General features: G+C 37.4%; 2 protein-coding genes and 2 pseudogenes across 2 annotated transcripts; 1 reads left to right on the top strand and 3 right to left on the bottom strand.

Moving 5' to 3' along the window:
• Positions 1–79: 79 nt before the first annotated feature.
• On the bottom strand, positions 80–3,999 carry LOC147911191 (olfactory receptor 5M1-like). The gene has a single exon (XM_087428453.1). It carries the CDS (start codon positions 2,143–2,145, stop codon positions 1,198–1,200), a length of 948 nt encoding a protein of 315 aa, XP_087284579.1. The 5' UTR covers positions 2,146–3,999; the 3' UTR covers positions 80–1,197.
• Positions 4,000–4,598: 599 nt separating this feature from the next.
• Positions 4,599–6,326, top strand: LOC147911190 (olfactory receptor 5M5-like; annotated as a pseudogene).
• Positions 6,327–8,712: 2,386 nt separating this feature from the next.
• LOC101406621 (olfactory receptor 5M11-like) lies at positions 8,713–9,842 on the bottom strand (annotated as a pseudogene).
• Positions 9,843–12,786: 2,944 nt separating this feature from the next.
• LOC101396874 (olfactory receptor 5M5-like) lies at positions 12,787–13,731 on the bottom strand. Its single transcript, XM_087428448.1, has one exon. The coding sequence runs from the start codon at positions 13,723–13,725 to the stop codon at positions 12,787–12,789; it is 939 nt and encodes a 312-aa protein (XP_087284574.1). The 5' UTR covers positions 13,726–13,731.
• Positions 13,732–20,147: the final 6,416 nt, after the last annotated feature.

Genomic DNA, 20,147 nt, shown 5'->3' with positions numbered 1-20,147 from the left:
ATGTATCTCTTTATATAACCTTCTTTTTTTTTTTTAGAATATATCTTTTTTTTTTAAGATTTTATTTATTTATTTTTCCCCCCCAAAGCCCCAGTAGATAGTTGTATGTCATAGCTGCACATCCTTCTAGTTGATGTATGTGGGACGCGGCCTCAGCATGGCCGGAGAAGCGGTACATCGGTGCGCGCCTGGGATCCGAACCCAGGCCGCCAGCAGCGGAGCGCGCGCACTTAACCGCTAAGCCACGCGGCCGGCCCTATATAACCTTCTTTACTGAAGATTTTCTCAATAGAAATTTTGAGAACTACTGGAACAGACTTATCTAGAGAATAATGTCACAGACAGTTTTATGAACCAAAGTAAGAATCAAGTGTTCTCCTCCCAAAAGATTTGTAAACACCTACTTATCTATATACTGTTTCAGGGCCCTCTCAGGTTGCAGAAGCCACTTCACAGACTGTATTAACTCTTAATAAATTAGACCTAACTCAGTGCTACTACATAAAAAGTATACCTAGAATGCTTTATACTATACTGTGCTTGAATTCAATCCATATTCCTGGAAACTCACAAACAGGTGTTGACAGTTTATTTTCAAAACTGAGAATCATAACCAGTATTTATAAATAGACAAAAAGTTTTTAGGATGTGTATGATTCGGGTTGTGGGAGAATTTACAAAATGTTTTAACCTATGTGTGATCTATGTATTTAAAATTTCCCTGAGGTGATTCCAGTAATTAGTCAGGCACCAGAGACATTGTTCTACGCCACACTTGAAGAAATAATTTCATAAGTAAAAAAAAGTGCAAAACTAATCCCCCTGCTTTGAACGTCACTATGGCTCTGTAGACCACCTAACTCAGAGAAGATGGATTTCCAGCGTTTCCATCAGAGTGAGTTAATTACAAGATTTATTCTGAAGTAAGTAAAGATATTAAAGTATTATATGGAATTATTGGATACTGCCCATTTTATTTTTAGAGGTTCTCTGCTAAAGAAAATATTGTTTAATTTCAATATTACAGTTTTTATTAAAACAAGTTGTCTTGAAGGTATTAATTTTGCGGAGAATTTAGCTAATGTCATTGACAGTTCATGAAGATAAACAAATCATGACTATAGAATAGTAGGTTTGTTCTTTGAAGGGAGTCACCATGTCATCACAGACACTTAGTAATGACAAATGAACACATGCTTAAACTGCAATTTTATGAAAGAGATTTCCCTTAATCATTTGCTGCATGGCATGGATCACATCCTTGTTCCTTAGACTGTAGATCAATGGGTTCAGCATTGGGCTCAAAAAAGTATAGAAGACTGCAATTATTTTGGACTCCTCTACAGACGTCTCAGATGGGGGCCTTAAGTACATGCAGCAGAGGGTTCCATAAAATATGGTGACTGTTGTAAGGTGGGAAGCACAGGTAGAAAATGCTGTGTGCCTGCCTTTAGCAGAACGGATCCTCCAGACAGCTGTAATAATGAAAAGGTAGGACAGGAGAATGATGAAGAGGGAGCTTGAGAGAGTAAAACCAGCGACTACAAACATTGCCGTCTTCTTGACATAGGTGTCAGAGCAGGCCAACATTAAAAGAGGAGGGTCAGCACGGTAGAAATGATGGATTTCAAGGGAGCCACAGAAGGACAAGTGAAAAGTCAGCAGTGTCTGAGAGAGTCCACTGAGGAAGCCAAAAGTATAAGGGACCATGACTAGAGAGATACAAATGTTCCTGGACATTCTGGTGCTGTAATGCAAAGGGCTGCGAATGGCAACATAGCGATCCACTGCCATGGAAGCAAGGATATATAACTCAGTGATCACCAGCGCAATGAAGAGAAGACACTGCATGAAGCATCCAGCATAGGAGATGGTCTTCTGGTCTGAGAGGAAATTATGCAGCATATTTGGAGTAATGTTGGAGGAATAACAAATGTCTACAAAGGAGAGGTGGCTAAGGAAGAAATACATGGGCGTTTGGAGGTGGGAATTGGTCTTGATCAGCAGGATCATGCACAGATTCCCTGCCAGTGTGATTAGGTAGATCACCAGCAACACCCCAAACAGAATCTTTTCTAGCACTGGATCCTCTGTGAGTCCCAAGAGAATGAATTCCGTCAGTAGAGTGTGGTTTTGAGAAGACATTTTCTTAGCCCTTGAAAACTGACAGTGACAAAGAAAGTGAGGAATTCTGTCTGATCCAGATTCTGCTTTTATTATTTTATTCCATCCATTTTATCACTTACTTATTGATCTATTCATCTATGAGGAAATTACTCTTCTCTTTTCAACACACACATCAAGATTTCTATGTAAATATTTTCACACTCTATCTCTGTTCTCTCTCTCTCTATATATATATGCATCTCAAACACGCAAACACATTCACTCTCTCTCTCATGTATATGTAATGTATTCACATATAGTTGTATTTTATATTAATTGATAATGTGTTATAATATTACATATTATATATACATATGTATACATTTATAACTGTCTTCTTGGGGAACTTCATATTTGATATTTTTTCCAAATGTTTTGGGGAAAAAAGCCAAAAAAATGAAAATTAGACAGGAAAAGCAGCACATCATCAACATCATTCAAATGGACAAAGGAAGCTGGATTTCTAGGGTCCCTTGCGCTGTGATGTCCTATTGTTTCAGATATAAAATAGAAGATAAATGTTCAGCACAGCATTTTCTCTTGAAACCTATAGTCGTCTGACTTAATTTCTTAAAGAGGACACTGAATTTAGTGAAATTTAACTCTTGATATATGGCTCAGAAGGTACAGAATGAAGACTTGTTCTCTCTGCTTTATAAATTTACCCACTCATTTATTCACGCACACTGCAAAATTTGATATTTTTCTGTTCTAGGATCTGTAGTTGCAGCAGTGAACAAATTCCCCGTCCTCATGGAGCACATGTTGTAGGAGGAGGAACAGATATTAAACACATAGATAAAAACGTATAACATCATGTCAGTTAGAAGCAAGGATTATGAAGAAAATGACGGCAGGATGCTTTAGATGCAATTTTTTCCACATTTAGAGGATACTAATCTCCACACAAAACAACAAAACATATTTTTGCGAACAAATGTAGAAAATAACCTACCTGTAAAAGCTGATTTACCATATTTTGTAAAAGCACAGTGGGAAGATTTATAATGTATTTGCTAAGTATATTCCATAGAGTATTTTTTAAATAAATTTTAAAAACCAATTAAAATACTCTTTGTTCGTCAAGGGCATAACCTTAATTTAATGCTTTGGGAACTAGATTCTCCTTTGAGGCCAATAACCCTACCTAACTCTGGTAGACACTGCTTGGTACTGTGTGTGAGATCTTCAGCACACGTAAAGAATTTAACCATCACTTTTTTAATACTGTGGAAGGAGGAAAATACATGCAGATAAGTTTTGCAATTTTAATATAGTAAAGAACAGGGAATCCCAATCAGAAAGCTTAAATTTTTCTCTATAAACACTGAAATGAGGTTATCTAATGATAGTGAGGAGTAGGAAGGTACAGCAGGTGAGAGATTTGAGGAGCAGAAAGACGAGGAAAGCCACAGACTAGGAAAAATATTCACATTCAGTTATTCTGACAAGGACTTGTATTCAGAATACATGAAGATTTTCCACAATAAACTGCTCAAATTATAACCATCCTAACCAAAAAAAGAAAAGGTCTATGAGGTGAACAGAGAGTTCATAAAAGAAGGTTTGCGAATAGCGAATAACCATGTGAAAAGAATGTCAGCAACCATAAGTGTCAAGAAAATGCAAATTCTTTTTTTTTAAAGACTTTTTATTTATTTATTTTTCCCCCAAAGCCCCAGCAGACAGTTGTCTGTCATAGCTGCACATCCTTCTAGTTGCCATATGTGGGACGCGGCCCCAGCATGGCCAGAGGAGCGGTGCGTCGGTGCGCACCCGGGATCCGAACCCGGGCCGCCGGCAGCACAGTGCGCGAACTTAACCGCCAAGCCACGGGGCCGGCCCAAGAAAATGCAAATTTTAACTACAACTGGATACCACTTCACAGTCACATCAATGGCAAGAATTAAAAAGATTAGCAAGAAAAAGATAGACAATGACAACGTGAAGTAATTGTAAATTTCATAATATGTCACTTGATGGTGTATAAAATAATTTAATGACTTTGGAAAACTGGTTGTTCCTTATAAAATGTCTCGTAAAGTTAAGTGCCATATAAAACTATAGCCCAGTAAGCATTATGTATTTATACAAGAGAAAAGAAGACGTATACCCACAAAGAAACTCAGATATATGTTGACAAATGCATAGATAAACAAATTGTGATATACCCATATAATGGAATACCACTCAGCAAAAAATGAACAAACTACTAATACAAGTTAAATGAATCTCAAAAGCATTGCATATATATAGAGAGATTAACTTCCTGAAGGGCAGAGTGATGACCTCCCAAAACCTGTTTCTCCAAAAAAGCAATGAGAACACTGGCAAAAGTTGTCAAAATCAACTCTTGAGAACTCTGGATATTTACCAAAGGCTTGCAACAGTTCTAGGAAAATTAATCCATTTATTCAAGTAAACATGTCACAATGTTGCTAAAAAGAGTGAGCTTTGTGTCTTTTTTTTTTTTGGTGAGGAGATCAGCCCTGTGCTAACATCTGCCAATCCTCCTCTTTTTTTTTGCTGAGGAAGACTGGCCCTGGGCTAACATCCACGCCCATCTTCCTCCACTTTATATGGGATGCCACCACAGCATAGTTTGCCAAGCGGTGCATCGCTGCGCGTCCGGATCCGAACTGGCGAACCGCTGGCTGCTGCAGCGGAGCACGCGCACTTAACCGCTTGTGCCACCGGGCCCGCCCCGTGTCCTTTTTACATTCCCTATCCCCACCCCTCTCCCTACCTGCACAGCAGCCTTGACAACTTGAATTATGATTTCATGGCTGAGCACGTTCGTCAAACTGCACTAAAATTATTATATTTTATTGTAAGTAAATGTACCTGCATAAATTTGATTTAAAGGTAAGTTTCGCTTTCCTCACAGTCAACCAGATCAAATTATTCACTGGATTATTAATACTGAGGTACGAATAAAAACGACAACAGAGGCACAACATTATCGGGGCTCTTCCCATACTTAAATTAAAACAGGACAAGAGCTAACCATTGAAGCTTAATTTGTCAAACCCTTTCTTCACCTGGAAAATTTTTAACTATTACATCAAGGATGGAATCCAGAAAGAAATCTGTTTATCTCTTATCTCTTCTCTTCTCTTTGTTTCTGGTATCAAGGAAGCTGGGATAAAAAAAAAATAAGAAAATGAATGAGAGGGCCAGCCCCGTGGCTTAGCGGTTAAGTGCGCACACTCCGCTGCTGGCGGCCCGGGTTCTGATCCCGGGCGTGCACAGACGCACCGCTTCTCCGGCCATGCTGAGGCCGCGTCCCACATACAGCAACTAGAAGTATGTGCAGCTATGACATACAACTATCTACTGGGGGTTTGGGGGGAAAAAATAAATAAATAAAATTATAAAAAGAAAATGAATGAGAGAAGCAGCAGAAGAAGGAGAATTAGTTGGATGAAGAGTTTTAAGTAGTAAATAGGAGTGGTCAATGAAATATGTAAAAGCTTTCTCAAGTCTTCACGAGTCTGTTCCTTGCTGAGTATTACATGCTCAGTGGCTTGGCCTATGACAGGGACATGGCAATCTGCAATCCCCCGCATTGCAACAGCAGAATGTCAAGGCCACGTTGCATCTACCTGCTCACTTTCCCCTCCCTCTGGGGTTCCATGGTGGGCACAATGCAGGTAATATTGACCTCTCACTTGTCCTTTTGTGGACCTAATACCAACAATCATTTCTACTGTGCTGGCCCACCCCTCTTAATGTTGACATGTTCTGACACTTACATAAAGCAACCTGCCCTGTTTGTGTCCACAAAGATTCAACTCACAGTGTCCCTACTCATCATCCTCAACTGCTACATTTTCACTTTCCTCACAATTATGAAGACATATTCTAGTGAAGGGCAGCACAAAGACTTCTCCACCTGCAGCTCCCCTGACAGCTGTCATTGTGTTTTACGGTGGCATGTGCATGAGACCAGCAAATGAACAGACTGCTGAACAAGTGAAAAATTGTGGGCGTGTTTGTATTTTTGTGGGTTCCATCCTGAATCCATTTATCTACAGCCTGAGGAACAAGGATGTGGAACAGGCTTTGAGAACAGTGTTTATGAGAAACATTAGTACAATGGAGAAAAGTTCTATTTTGACAGTCTCCCCATGATAAAATAATGAGTCTCAAAAACAATAAAAAAGATATCCCTTGTTGGTGGTACCTGAATGCAATTCTCTTGCATAACAAAATATCTTTTATATATGCATAGTTTGGGATCAAATGAAAGTCTAATGGAAACAATGATTGGAAAAGTAGTTTGGAAATGATGATTGATAAGAAACACAAAAGCAGAAGTCAGCTGTTTATAATAATACAGAGTCATATTTTTAGTCTCCCTCAAGAACTCATTTCCACTTGATTACTTAGCAGATAAGTTCTTCATTTCACTTCCTAGGGCATCAATATTGAACACCACCGAGCTACTCTTACCAACAAGGGAAGTGCTTTATGATATATTTCTTGAATATGAAAATGATTTACTTTCATATATTACATAGTTTCCTTTAATGAAAGCTGATTATCTTCTCAAAGAAACTCACATCTCTAATTTCAATGATTTTTCTCGCCGCACTTTGGTATATATTTGAGTCTACTTCTCTTGAATATAAAACCATATGTGTTTTATTTTTTCAAGAAAGAACTTAATGATTTACATATTTTAATTACTCTATGATTTGTTTCATTAGTTTCCTCAATCAAAACAGAATCCTTTCTCAATAAGAATACTCACCTCTGATTTAGTATATTCTTCTCTTACAGAATTTTTATATAATTTTCCCTACTACGTAACTAACAGCTATTGTTATATAATTTTACATATTACCTTTTGGTTCCTGTCTACCCATAAATAATTTTACATAATAGTTCCTCAAGTCTGCATGAATTTGGTTTTAGTGTTTTAAAACTAAATAGTATTGCAAGAATATTCCGAATTGGTTGATGCTCTTTGAATTTGGCTTCTTTTTAATTGTATAATATAACCGTGTTAATATGACATATTTAGTATGCCACATTCTTTTAATAATCAGGATGTTTTTATTTTTTTCCTTCTTTAGGAAGGAAGAAAAAGACAAATACTGTATGATCTCCCCTTTACGTGGAATCTAAAAAAACTGAACTCGTTGAACCAGAGACTAGAATGGTGGTTGGCAGGGATGGGGAAAGTGGGGAGATGTCAGTCAAAGGGTACAAACTTCCAGTTATAAGATGAATAAGATCTAATGTACAGCATGGTGACTATAGTTAAAAATACTGTTTTTTTGTACTAGTAAGTGCTAAGAGAATGGATCTGAAATGATTTGGCCACCTCTAAGACAACAACAAAAAATTGTAATCATGTGAGATGATAGAGTGCTAACTAACCTTATTGTGATAATCATTTCACAATATATAGTTTTATGAAATCATCATGTTGTCCAACTTAAGCCTACACAATTTTATATGTCAATTCTATCTCAACAAACCTGGAAAAAAATAACTAGTCAATAAAATTTCAAGATTAAAATCATAAGGCTGTGTTCTCTGACAACAAACTAAGTTACAAATATGTAACAATGATATATCATTTAAAAGTCCAAATATAAGGTAATTAAGCACTCTCTTCTAAATAACCCATAAGTTAAAAAGTCACAGGGAATATTAAAAAGTATTGAAAACTGAACGATACAAAATACCAAATTTAGTGGGTTTCAGCTTAAGCAGTGTTTTGGTGAAATATGAGAAAAGAAGCAAGACTCAATCACTAATCCAAACTTTTATTTTAAAAAATGAGAAGATAAAAGATAATCCCAAGTAAATTCTAAATTTTTCAAAGCAGAGAGCATTCATTCTTTGCCTAGACTTGAGTTTGTGGACCAAGGCTTACAAGTCACAGGGAAGAAGTAGGCCCCAATAGCTCAGAGGCCACAAACTAGATCCACAAACTCAAGTCTAGGAAAAGAAAGATCACTCTATTCGTCTCTCTTCCCATTCCCATAGGGGCCATTACACAAGCACATTCACGAGAAACAGGAAACTACTATTGTGACCCACAGGTTCTGGCTTCACTTAGTAAGTCAAAGAGGTATGCAGAAGGGTGTTTCTTAAAGACTCCTAGCCCCAAAAGACAGATGGTAATAAGAATGGAATAAATTCAAGGAACTGAGCTGAGAGAATGTTTGTCCTGTTTACCATTGTAAACAAGAGTACACCAGCATTTCAGGGAGTATTAACTAGGACTTTTCACTTAGAGCAGTTCTCCTCAAAATTGAAAGTGTTTACAAATCACCCAGGATTTGGTTAAAACAGAGATCTGTGTATGGTAGACCTGAGGCACAGAATGCAATGCTACGTTTCTAACAACCTCCAAGGTTAACACTTTCGCTCCTGGTCCATGGACCACACATTGAGGAATAAGGGCCTAGACTAATAAGTGCAGCTCATTTCTTCCCAGACATGAGCTTTTTAGCTGAGACACTTGTGTCATATCCAGAAAGAACACCAACACTCGTCATGAAAATGCAAAGACATTTGAGCCAAATATTTACAGTTATGGTTTATTGGAAATTGGAGGCATTGCCATCCTAGTGACCATATTTCATCTGAGCACATTCTTCAAGGCCTGCTTTACATCTTTTTTCCGCAGACTGTAGGTGAATGGATTAGGCACTGGGCTTAGAAAAGTATAGAAGACAGCTATTATTTTTGATTCTTCGATAGTCTTATCTGTTGGTGGTCTTACATACATGCAGAAGAGAGTTCCATAAGGTAGAGTAACAGCCATCACTTGGGAACAACAGGTGGAGAATGCCTTGTGCCTTCCCTCTGCTGATTTGATCCAGAGGATGGCAGCAATAATGAAGGCATAGGACACCAGGATGATGGTGAGAGAGTTGGAGAGGTTGAAGCCAGCTGGTATGAGCATGGCTGATCTTTGACATAAGTATCAGAGCAAGAAAGCTTCCTGAGTGGCGAATCAGCACAGCAGATGTGGTTGATGACACCAGATCTACAGAAGGTCAAGTGGAAGGTCAGGATGGCCTGGAATAGCCCATCTGAGAAGCCACAGACGTAAGGAAATGTGGCTAAGCAGGTGGAGACACGCCTGGACATTTTCGCACCGTAGCGCAGAGGGTTGCATACGGCCAAGTAGCGGTCATAGGTCATTGCTGCCAGCATGTGAATCTCAGTCAGGAGAAGTGCAATGAATATGTAACACTGTGTAAAGCAGCCAGCGAAGGTGACGGTCTTCTTTTCTGGTAAGAAATTAGTCAACATCTGCGGGGTTGCGTTCGAGGTACAGCACAAATCTACAAAGGCTAAATTAGTGAGGAAGAAGTACACGGGCACGTGAAGGCGAGAGTCGAGTCTGATTATCACCATCATGCCCAGGTTTCCTATGAGGGTGACAAAGTCCACAACCAGAAACAGCACAAAGAGGAGAGGCTGGAGTTCGGGGCGATCTGTGAGCCCCAGGAGAATGAATTCTGTTATTGCACTCTCATTTGTGATGGACATTTTCTGAGAGTCGGTGCCTGCATTGGAAACAAATGAAAAGAAAGCAGCATGAAGGTACAAATCACATTACTGACGACTGAAACAACTTTTCTCTAAACCTTCGTATGTCATTAAATGAACACTATCATAACCCAACTTTGTACTTCTACTAAGCCGTGATTTCAGTTGCCACTGTAAGTATTCTATCTGTACACCTACAGTTATACCTATAGGAATACCTGTAGCTAACTATACTTATACCTTTTCCTATTTCCATATACAACTGTGGTACGTATTCCCTATATCCCTGCACTATTTTTTGCCTCTCGAACTCTACACATCCTATAAAACCTAGTTCAAAGCCCAGTCCTTTGTGAAGCATGCCTCACTCCACTCACATCGTGCGTGAGCTGGAATTAATCCCTTTAGGCTTTCTGCTTCCAGCGCACTCTATATACTGCTAATTTGTTCACTGGGACATTACATCATCATAGTGAATCTACTTTCTACTCATATTTTAGTTCTTCAGGGTGAGGGACAAAGTCCAGTTCATTATTGTACTGTGACTTCTCAGCATATGTTTATACACTGATTTTACAAAGAAAAGGAAAAAACAGTGTAAGCATGAAAAATGAATTACTTGAATGTTTTACTCGTGTCTGTCTCCACGGAGCTTTTCATGATGTAATATGCTTAGGAGAATTAGTACTTTTGAACTTTAGTGTACAAAGCAGTTGCTTTGGAAGCTTGTTTTTCAATAAAAGTCGCAGAACATTCATTTCATAAAGTCTTATGTGGGATACTGGGATCATCATATGCAACAATTATCCAGAAAATTCTGATGCAGATGTTCCCAGAATCACACTTTAAAAAAGCACTGTCACAGTGGTCCCATAAACATACGCCAAATGATTGAACAAATAATCACCAAATCGAATCAAATCTTACTTAGCATTTTGAGGACCATCTACAGCAATGATGTAATGTATTGATAAAGAAAAGGAGTAAGTTTTCATAGTTCGTATTTAAGTTATGAATCACAGCTTGTGTAGGATGAGAGGGGCAGCCCCGTGGTGCAGTGATTGAGTTCAGCAAGCTCTGCTTCTGCAGCCTGGCTTTGCCAGGTTTGGATCCCAGGTGCAGACCTACACCACACGTCAGCCATGCTGTGGCAGTGACCCACACACAAAATAGAGGAAGGCTGGTGCAGATGTTAGCTTAAGGCTAATCTTCCTCAAGTAAAAAAAAGAGGAAGATTGGCAACAGATATTAACTCTAGGCGAATCTTCCTCGTCAAAAAAAAAGATAGGATTAGAGTCTGTTTTGCAGCATTTACTATACCAGGAAAAATAAAGACTTAAATATGCAAAAGCAAAACTTTAGAACGTTGAGAAAAAAGATAGGAGAATATCTGTATAATAGGAAAAAATTATTTTAGACAGGACCTACAAACCACAATGATAAAGAGAAGATTGGCAGCTTTGAACTATGTTAAAATGAAAAACTGCAGCACCAAATATACCGCTCACAAGGATGAAATACAAGCTACAAACATGTTGAAGATATTTGCATTTGATATATCATTAAAAGATTAGTATCTGACTCAGAATATATAAAGAGCTATTACAAATGCAGGAAATAACCAGCTGAAAGGTGAACAAAGACTATGGACATGCAACTGAAAACAAGAGAAATCTTCATTTGGCATCAAAGCATTTAAAAATACTTCCCTTCACTTATCATGACAATTCAAAAACTTAAAGAAGAAACAAGAATCCATTTTGCACCCATTAGATTTGAAAACATTTTAAAGGTCTGACAGTACATTGTGTTGACAAGAATGTGGAGTAAAGGGTGCTCTCATACCGTCTTGGCAGGAGTGTAAATTGGTGGAACAATTTGGCGATATCTACTCAATTTAAAGATGTTCACATCTCATGACCCAGAATTTACGATCCTGGGTATCTACGTGAGAGGAACTCTTGAACTGCTACACATTCAGAATTCCACAAGAAAATGTATTGCTGGATTTTCATATTTTCAGAAACTAGAAAAATGTAAGTGTCCATCAATAGTAGAATGAATAAGTATATTGTGGCATATTTATATATTGCCATAAAATTATCAGTGATAAATGCTGCTAAATGAATTAGCATAGATAGATCTAACAATGTTTAGTGAAAAGTAAAATAAATTGCAGAAGGCAACATGGACTGATTTCATTTATATCAGGATTTAAATCAAGCAAAATAATACTATATCAATCTGTGGATACATAAACACCCAGAAAATGCTAAAACTCTACATAGGGATAAGAAATATTAAATTCATAACTAGAGTTTAATTCAGGAAATGGGGAGAGAAACAGAATGAGGCAAGGAGGGGTCAATTTGAGAATATCTGAGTTTCTGAAATATCTGAAACAGAAGTGGCATCATGTGAAAACTTAATGATGATTAGTTGTGCTTACATAGGTGGTCTTTATATTATAATTTTCTATTTTGGGCTGTGTGTTGGAAATATTCCATAATAAAAAAATTAGCAAGTGAAACCACAAAACCAGTTTTATAATGAGGATGCATATTAGTTAAAAAAAAAAAAAGAAAAATCCTTCTAAAGGAAATTTGACATTTATATCTTAAAGTAATAATCTGAGATGCCCAAAGATCTTCATTGCTATATAATATATATGAAGAGAAAATAAATAAAAACTCCCTTATTATGGTGGATGAGTTTCTGGAAAATAGTTTAGAATTTACTAAGCACTATAAAAATCCAACAAATGATCATTTGTCATAGCATCATTTGGTAATTCTGTCTTTCATAACTTTAACCAGTATGAGTACTACAGGTAGAGTCATTTATTCTTCACTGATTTTATAGAGCAATAACAATGCCTTCTGGTCTTGACCTTGAACTTCTCTGTGGTATTATTTTTAATTCACTGAGACAACCCTGTAACCACTAGCAAATAATTGGACACATTCTTGCAAGTCCCACATGTGAATTACATAAGACAAAAATATACTCAATGACAAAACATGATTGGTTAATTTAAAATGCTCATTAATTGGTCAGATAATACAGACTTATTACATACCTGTGACCAAAATGTCTACTTTATTTAGCAAACAATTTCTTTCGGATCACTTTCCTGATTGCTGTTGTAACATCTTTGTTCCGCAAGCTATAGATAAAAGGGTTTAACATAGGACTCACAAAGATACAAAAAACAGCTACGATTTTCCCCTGTGCTACAGTTGCCTCAGAAGGGGGCCTCAGATACATGCAGAACAGTGTCCCGTAAAGGGTGGTGACAGCTGTCAGATGGGACCCACAGGTGGAGAAGGCCTTGCGTCTCCCCTCAGCAGAGCGCATACGCAGAATAGCTGTGAAAATGAACATGTAGGAGATGAGAATGATGGTGAGAGAAAAGGTGAAGTTGGAACCAGCCCCCACAAACATGGCAGTTTCTTTGACATGAGTATCTGAGTAGGCAAGGACCAAAAGAGGAGGGTCCGCACAGTAAAAGTGGTTGATCTTGTTGGGTCCACAGAAGGAGAGAAGAAGCGTTAGGATGGTCTGTGCCAGACCATTTGCAAAGCCATAAGTGTAAGGAGTAGCACCAAGAGAGAGGCAAACGCATCTGGACATTTTGCTACCATACAGCAAGGGTTTACAGATGGCCATGTAGCCATCATAAGCCATCACTGTGAGCATATAACAATCTGTGATCCCCAGGGCAGTGAAAAAGTGGAATTGTATAAAGCAACCAATGAAGGAAATGGTTTTTCTCTTGGATAAGAAGTTAACCAGCATCTGAGGAGTGACATTGGTGGCATAACAGAGATCTACAAAGGAGAAGTGACTGAGGAAGAAGTACATTGGAGTGTGAAGTTTTGGGTCACTTCTGATTAACAAAATCATGCTCACATTGCCAATCACTATGATGAGATAGACGACTAGGAAAACCACAAAGAGGCCAGGCTGCAACTCAGCTCGATCTGTCAGTCCCAGGAGAATAAACTCAGTCACTGTTGTGCAGTTTTTCTTTAACATTGTGTTTGCTTGGCTTCAAGTGAGGTCTAAAGTAAAGGAAATAAAAATGCATTTGTCTTTTGTCATTTCTCCATCACACTCATCATGGGGGTACTTCTTCATCTTCTCTCAAACTTGTAAATACATGTGGCAGAGGTAAGCAAGTGACTGATGTTTTAAATATCTAAATTAATATAGAAACCCTTTGTATAAAGGCAGTCCTATTTTTAAATGCTTTTCTGCAAATCTTTTCATATTTGAAAAGCCTTTATTTTTTCTGCAAGTCTTTATCATATTTGTTCAATTATAATTTCCTTAGACAATTTCCTTCAACATTGCTGTCTTTGAATTTGTAATCCTTTGTTTTTCAATACACCTTTTGATATGGTATCTAAAGCATCTGTCATTGACATTCATCTGTTTTTCAGAGCTGAATGGACTTTGGGAAATGGAACTGATGTATGGCAAATGTTCTTGTAAAACTAGGATCTGTCTACCTGTCTCTCTAAACTCAAGATTATTTTCAGTCTTTCCCTCTCCTTGCCACATCTGTCCATTTTCCCCACTCCAGTCTATTTCAGGTGGCCCTGATATCACCAAATTTTACTTAAATTTTAAGACTCATCTCAAAGGATCTTCTTTGCTTTCTGTATTATTGCCAATTATATAAGGAGGCAAAAATTGGTTCATGGGTCTCAAAAATAAATCAATGTGTTTGTATAAAAACAGATGTATATAGCATACACAAATAATATGTGTGTGTGTGTGTGTGTGTGTAGGTATACACATACACATATATTGGTGGTATTAAATATTCATGGGGGAGTGATAAAATAATGTATTAAAAGTCTGCCAGGTGGGGGGAAGATAATCATGAAAAAAAGATTGACAAACATATCCCCAGACCATAACAATTTTGTAATAACTCTACTTCATTTTAACTCTTGCACAAAATGAGAAAAACCCTATAACATGAATCAATTTAAGTTCTTTAAAACATGTAAATGGTCATACTGAAATAATAACAATACTACCTATACACTGAGACAATACATAAAATATCATGGAGTGCATCTCCCAACATTTTTGCAGGATGAAAGTGGCCATGAAAACCACTGAGGAAAAATCTACATTCTCTTTCAATAACACATACCCAGGTGTGTAAATATTATACGGACTCTTGTTGATAGCTGCAGTGCCAAGGAGGGACACAGATCACTTTGTAAGGTACTTTATAAATGTACCACTCCAACATTCTTTCCCATTGCATTATCCTATTCTGCACTTTGGACGTATTGACTAGGGTAATAAAATGCAAGAAAAATATCATAAATCAATAGAATCAAAATCATTTTTCATTTTTCTTTTTTAAGTTCATAAGGTCATAGTAATTGTCATAATAGGCAAATATTCCTTGGTGCGATGATGGTATATTTAATAAGTCTCTATTTTTAAACATTAACTAAGAGCCAAAATAATCAATACCTCGATTCATTTTTGAATGCTTGTAATGCAAGCAATGAACATTCCAGATAATTGAACTGAGTACTTTATGGTAATAACCTTCATTTAAAGAAACAGAACACAACGTCCTACATGATTTGAGCAAGAAAACTTCAGAGAGAAGTATTTGCATGTGGACAGATGTGGCTCTGGGGACACCCATGGCTTTACACACATGACATTCACCCTCACCCCGAGGCTCTCTAGTGTAGATGTTTGCTGCCACTACATAGTGACCCAAAGAGTCTAGAAGGTTTGTCCTTAGCTTTAACAAGGATGATGTCTCCTTGGCATGTGGTTGTGGTTCAATTTGAAGTGGAAAAAGAAATTTAGAGAAGACATCTTCATGAAGTGCACTTTGAATTAATTTTAAATAATTTATATAGATTATAACCTAAACGTGGCCAATTCTCCATGAAGGGGGTGCAGACCATTACATGATATGATGCTGATAATTATAAAGAGTAGCCTTGTTAACTAGGAAGGAACCAAATTTATTTAATATCACTTTGTTTTTCTTCATGAAATGAGAAAGTAAGCAGGGTTAGTTCCTGAGAGCCAGCAGAGTGTAACAGTTACTGGGGTCTGCAGCCACACTTCCTGGCTGGAAATCCCATATCCTCTACCCTAGCTGTAGGGCTTGGGCAAGCTATTCATCTCCATTGTAAACACATAAAGACTTGTACTCTGAGAGAGTAGTAGAATGTCCTTCAGGGTATTTAGTGATTCATCAGAATATGTTTCAGCACATATTTCATTTCTAAAATATGTTTTACAATACCTCATCCTACCTATGAAAGAAGAGTGTTTTCCCGACGAGAGCATGGATATGAAGAACTGAAGAGTTTATAATGGAATTGTTATAAAGGGACCAAATCCCCATGCTTTAATTATTTCCAGCAGAAAGTCATTCAGACTGTGAACAACCACTATCTTTTTTATTCTTTTAAAAATCATAAACTTATTGAGAACATGATTTTTGCCCACTCCCCAATATCATCAGAGAATCAAATTTCCCGAGAATGAGGAAGCAATGGGATTCATTATTAATTTTAATTTATGCCTGAATGTCTTAATATTTTTTGACTCGGGGGAAATATTAAGTTCTCCTGTTTACAATATGTAAGATAGAATAGTGTGTGGTGTAGGGAGAGACTTTCGGCATTTGGAAAACCACTGGAAGATGAATTAGCTTTTGTTGAACTTGGACTAGTTATTTATTTACTAATCTGAGTCTTGCACTTTATTTTTCAGTAGGAAAAATAATACATAGCTATGGGAACAGTGTAGAAACATGGATAATATAGTTGTCTGGTGATTCTCCCTTTGTCGCCCTACCCCACCCAGATCTGTTGCCTTTTCTTCTCTGCCTTGTTCTGTCCACCCGGAATTTCACCCTCAGGCGTCACGTCAATAGAGCTCCTTTGGTAACTAGTTTCCAGCTCAGTTTAGCCAATGGGAGAAACCAGCAGGATGTCAGAGGTGGGAGGAAGAGAAAAGTAGCTCAGTTTCTTTCTCATTCTTTCCCAGCTTCACAATGAAGGTGCTAGAGTGGCTGAAACCTTCTGGGGAAAACTACCGTGGAGGTGTGTGTTGGGGAAGAAGATGGCCAGGGACTTTCTTCTCAGTTCTAGCTCTCATTGGGCTCTAGTGACATATGCCACTGCCCAGATATTTCAGCATTAGCAGTGGAAATGTCACATAAATAGAGTCACATATATAAATAATCATTTCTGAAGTGATAAATGATATAAGGAAAGATAGATCGTGGTTCATGATTAAAGAGCTATTTGTTATGGAGTAACTTAGATTAGTGGCCAGGCAATGCCTTTCAGAAGATGTGTTATTAGACGAGAGATCTGAATGAAGTGATGGAATGAGTCACTCAAAGGTCTGAGGGAAGAACTTTCTAAGCAGAGGGAATAGCATGTGCAAAGGCCCTGAGGTGGGAATGTGCTCATCATGTTCAAGAAACAGCTGGTAGGGGCCGGCCCCGTGGCTTAGCGGTTAAGTGCGTGCGCTCTGCTGCTGGCGGCCCGGGTTCGGATCCCGGGTGCGCACCGACGCACCGTTTCTCCGACCATGCTGAGGCCACGTCCCACGTACAGCAACTAGAAGGATGTGCATCTATGACATACAACTATCTACTGGGGATTTGGGGGGGAAAAAAAAAGAAACAGCTGGAAGATCAATATGGCAGAAGAAGTACTGAAGAGTAAGTGGTCAAAGAGTTTGGAGAAGTAGATAGGAAGGCATCACCTCAGTCCTTGTAGGCTCTGTGATGTTTCTTAAGAAGTTTAGATTTTAGCCCAAGTGTGTTGGAAAATCTTGGACTATTTCACCAGATCAGTAACATGATGTGATTATACTTATGAAAGATCATTGGCTTGCATTGAAACAGATGATTTCAAATGTGGAAGGAGGATGATTGTTATTGTAGCTTGGGCAAAAAATGATTTCATCTTAGACCAGATTGGTAGCAGAGGAAATGCTGACAAGCTGTGTTAAGATTCAATATATAATATTTAGAAATTAGAACAGACAAGATTTCCTGATAGTTAAATACAAAGTGTGATATTGAGTGTATGGGGTAAATTGAATAAATATGAAATATATATGAAACATAAAATAAATTATGTTTGTCCAATATATTGTCCACTTTAGTCAGCAACACCAATTTTCAAAAGAACAAAGTACTACTTTCTTTAAATATTTAGGCAGTTTTTATATTTTTCCCTCTTTAGGAAAATGTTCATAAATACAAGTTAGTGCTTCTGATGAGTTATTGTTTTAAGATATATTTCTACAGTTTTATTCTTGCATGTTTTTATATTTCATACTTTTTGGATGTACTGATGTGTAAAGTCACCACCAGCAAATGGCACCCACGTTTCTCTACATCCTCAAATGCATTGAAAGTGTTCATTATATTGTGTGTATGTGTGAATGTAGTAGATATAAATCAATGCAGAAAACATTGATCCACCAGATACAATTTATTGAAACTCAACTTTAATTTGTTTCACTTCTTCTCAGTGTCATAGTGTGATCAATACCTGAAGGTCATGTTTAAGCTTGAAAAGAAGAAGAAAAAAGCCTTTATTTGGAGGAATTGTCTCTTGAGAAGAAAACTTCTGAATGAAAGAAAAATTCTGTTTTCCAGATTAAAACATTGTAGATAGAGATTGATGTTGACTTGTCCCCATAACCCACTCTTAACAAACATAAGCATAACTTTATTTATCACTGAAGACACTCAAAATATTCAGAAACATGATATTTTTAAGGGGAAAAGTAATAGAAACTTGAATTAGAAAAATCGAGATGACCATCCAGTTCAATACTGTTATAAAAGGGGTTTTGAACCTCTGCTTTCTCCTACTTTCATATTTAAATTCTAACATTAATCAGCAAAGACCCTTTAATTTTATATCTAGAGTCTGGATGATATTGAAAACATGCAGTTTTTTGTTTGTTTCTTGCTTATAAAAGCAATAATTGTTTATCATGGAAAATTGGTACATAGATGTAAAGAATAAGTCAGTTTTACTTTTCCTTCATCTTAGTATTTTACAAGGTTATTATAATGTATATATTGTTGTACACTTCTTTTTTCATGAAACCTATATAAAATGATTTGCCCTTTCCTTAACTGGGAACTTCTTCGTTTTAATGTCTGTATAACATTCTAGTGTAAAAATCTGTCACTCGATAGTCCCAATCCCCTCATGATCACAGCCAACACACCCTTCCGGGGTTCTAGTTAGTTACAGGCAGCTTCTGCTCTATCTGCCATACACCTGCGCCTAACCGGTTATTAAATGCAGGCAGCCCTCACTCTGCACTGCACTGTGGTAACTGGGATCCATGCAAAGCAAGGACACGTTCCCAGTCTGTACAGGTTTCCGTTAACCTGGTACTGTGTAAAGTGAGGGCTGCCTGTGTTTAATATATAACTTCTTTCCTTTTTCTCAACAATAAAGCAGACATCACTATGAAAACCTTCCATTTCTTATTATGCCTTCAGCACATTCTTAAAATTGGACTGAGTAAAAGTGTGCAAACATTTTTAAGATTCCTTAAAACATAACGTTAAATTGATTTCCGGAAAAACTGCATCATATTGTTCTTCTTGACACTGTGGGGGTCATAGATGGCCCCCCCATAATGTGTCTCTGTGGCTTGATTATTTTTAAGAACAAATGACTCTGAAACAAACTTCGAAGTCCCCCGCAACTGCCTAAAAGAATTTAAAAAAGAAGGGCCTGTTCCAGGAAGGTGCTAATACCATAAGATAACTGTGATGTAACGTAAAATGTGTCTCTCAGGTCACATTGTCTGCAGTTGGCCCTTTTGCACTTCCAACCCCATGTAAATTGCATTCTTCCCTCCTGAAGTCCCAAAGGACTAAGCCCAACACTCTTCTTTGTCTTTAGCTAAAAATGCTGTTTAAGGTGTCAACCTCAGCTGTTCTGGTAAGTGGCTCAGTTTTCCTAGGTTTCTCCTACATATACATGTTATAAAGCTTTGTTTGATTTTCTCCCATTATTCTGTCTCACGTCAATTTAATTCTTAGGCCAGCCAGAAGGACTTAGAGAGAGTAGAGGAATTGTCTTCCTCCCCTACAACACAATCAGTGTAGAAAGTGTCAGTCTTTTTTGAACTCTCTTAAATAGAAACACTACACAAAGCAGTCTCTTAATTCATATTTTTGATTACTAACATTAGTACTCATTAATTTTAATATATTTATATTTTTATCAGTTTTTCATATATAGCTTTCAACATTTATCTATATGATAGTGTTTCAGTACTTCATATGATTTCTGTGAACTTATCATATCTTAATAAGTTTACACTTTACCATATCTGGGGCAAAAACTTTGCCAAAGTATTGGATGCCTCTTTATGGTCAAATTCGAGTAACTTTTCCACTGTGA

Source organism: Ceratotherium simum, unplaced genomic scaffold, assembly GCF_057802395.1.
Source record: "Ceratotherium simum simum isolate JZ-2026a unplaced genomic scaffold, ASM5780239v1 HiC_scaffold_48, whole genome shotgun sequence".
Classification (NCBI taxonomy): domain Eukaryota; kingdom Metazoa; phylum Chordata; class Mammalia; order Perissodactyla; family Rhinocerotidae; genus Ceratotherium; species Ceratotherium simum.
The sequence above is the reverse complement of the archived record's forward strand: the minus strand, read 5'-3'. Positions and strand labels throughout refer to the sequence as shown.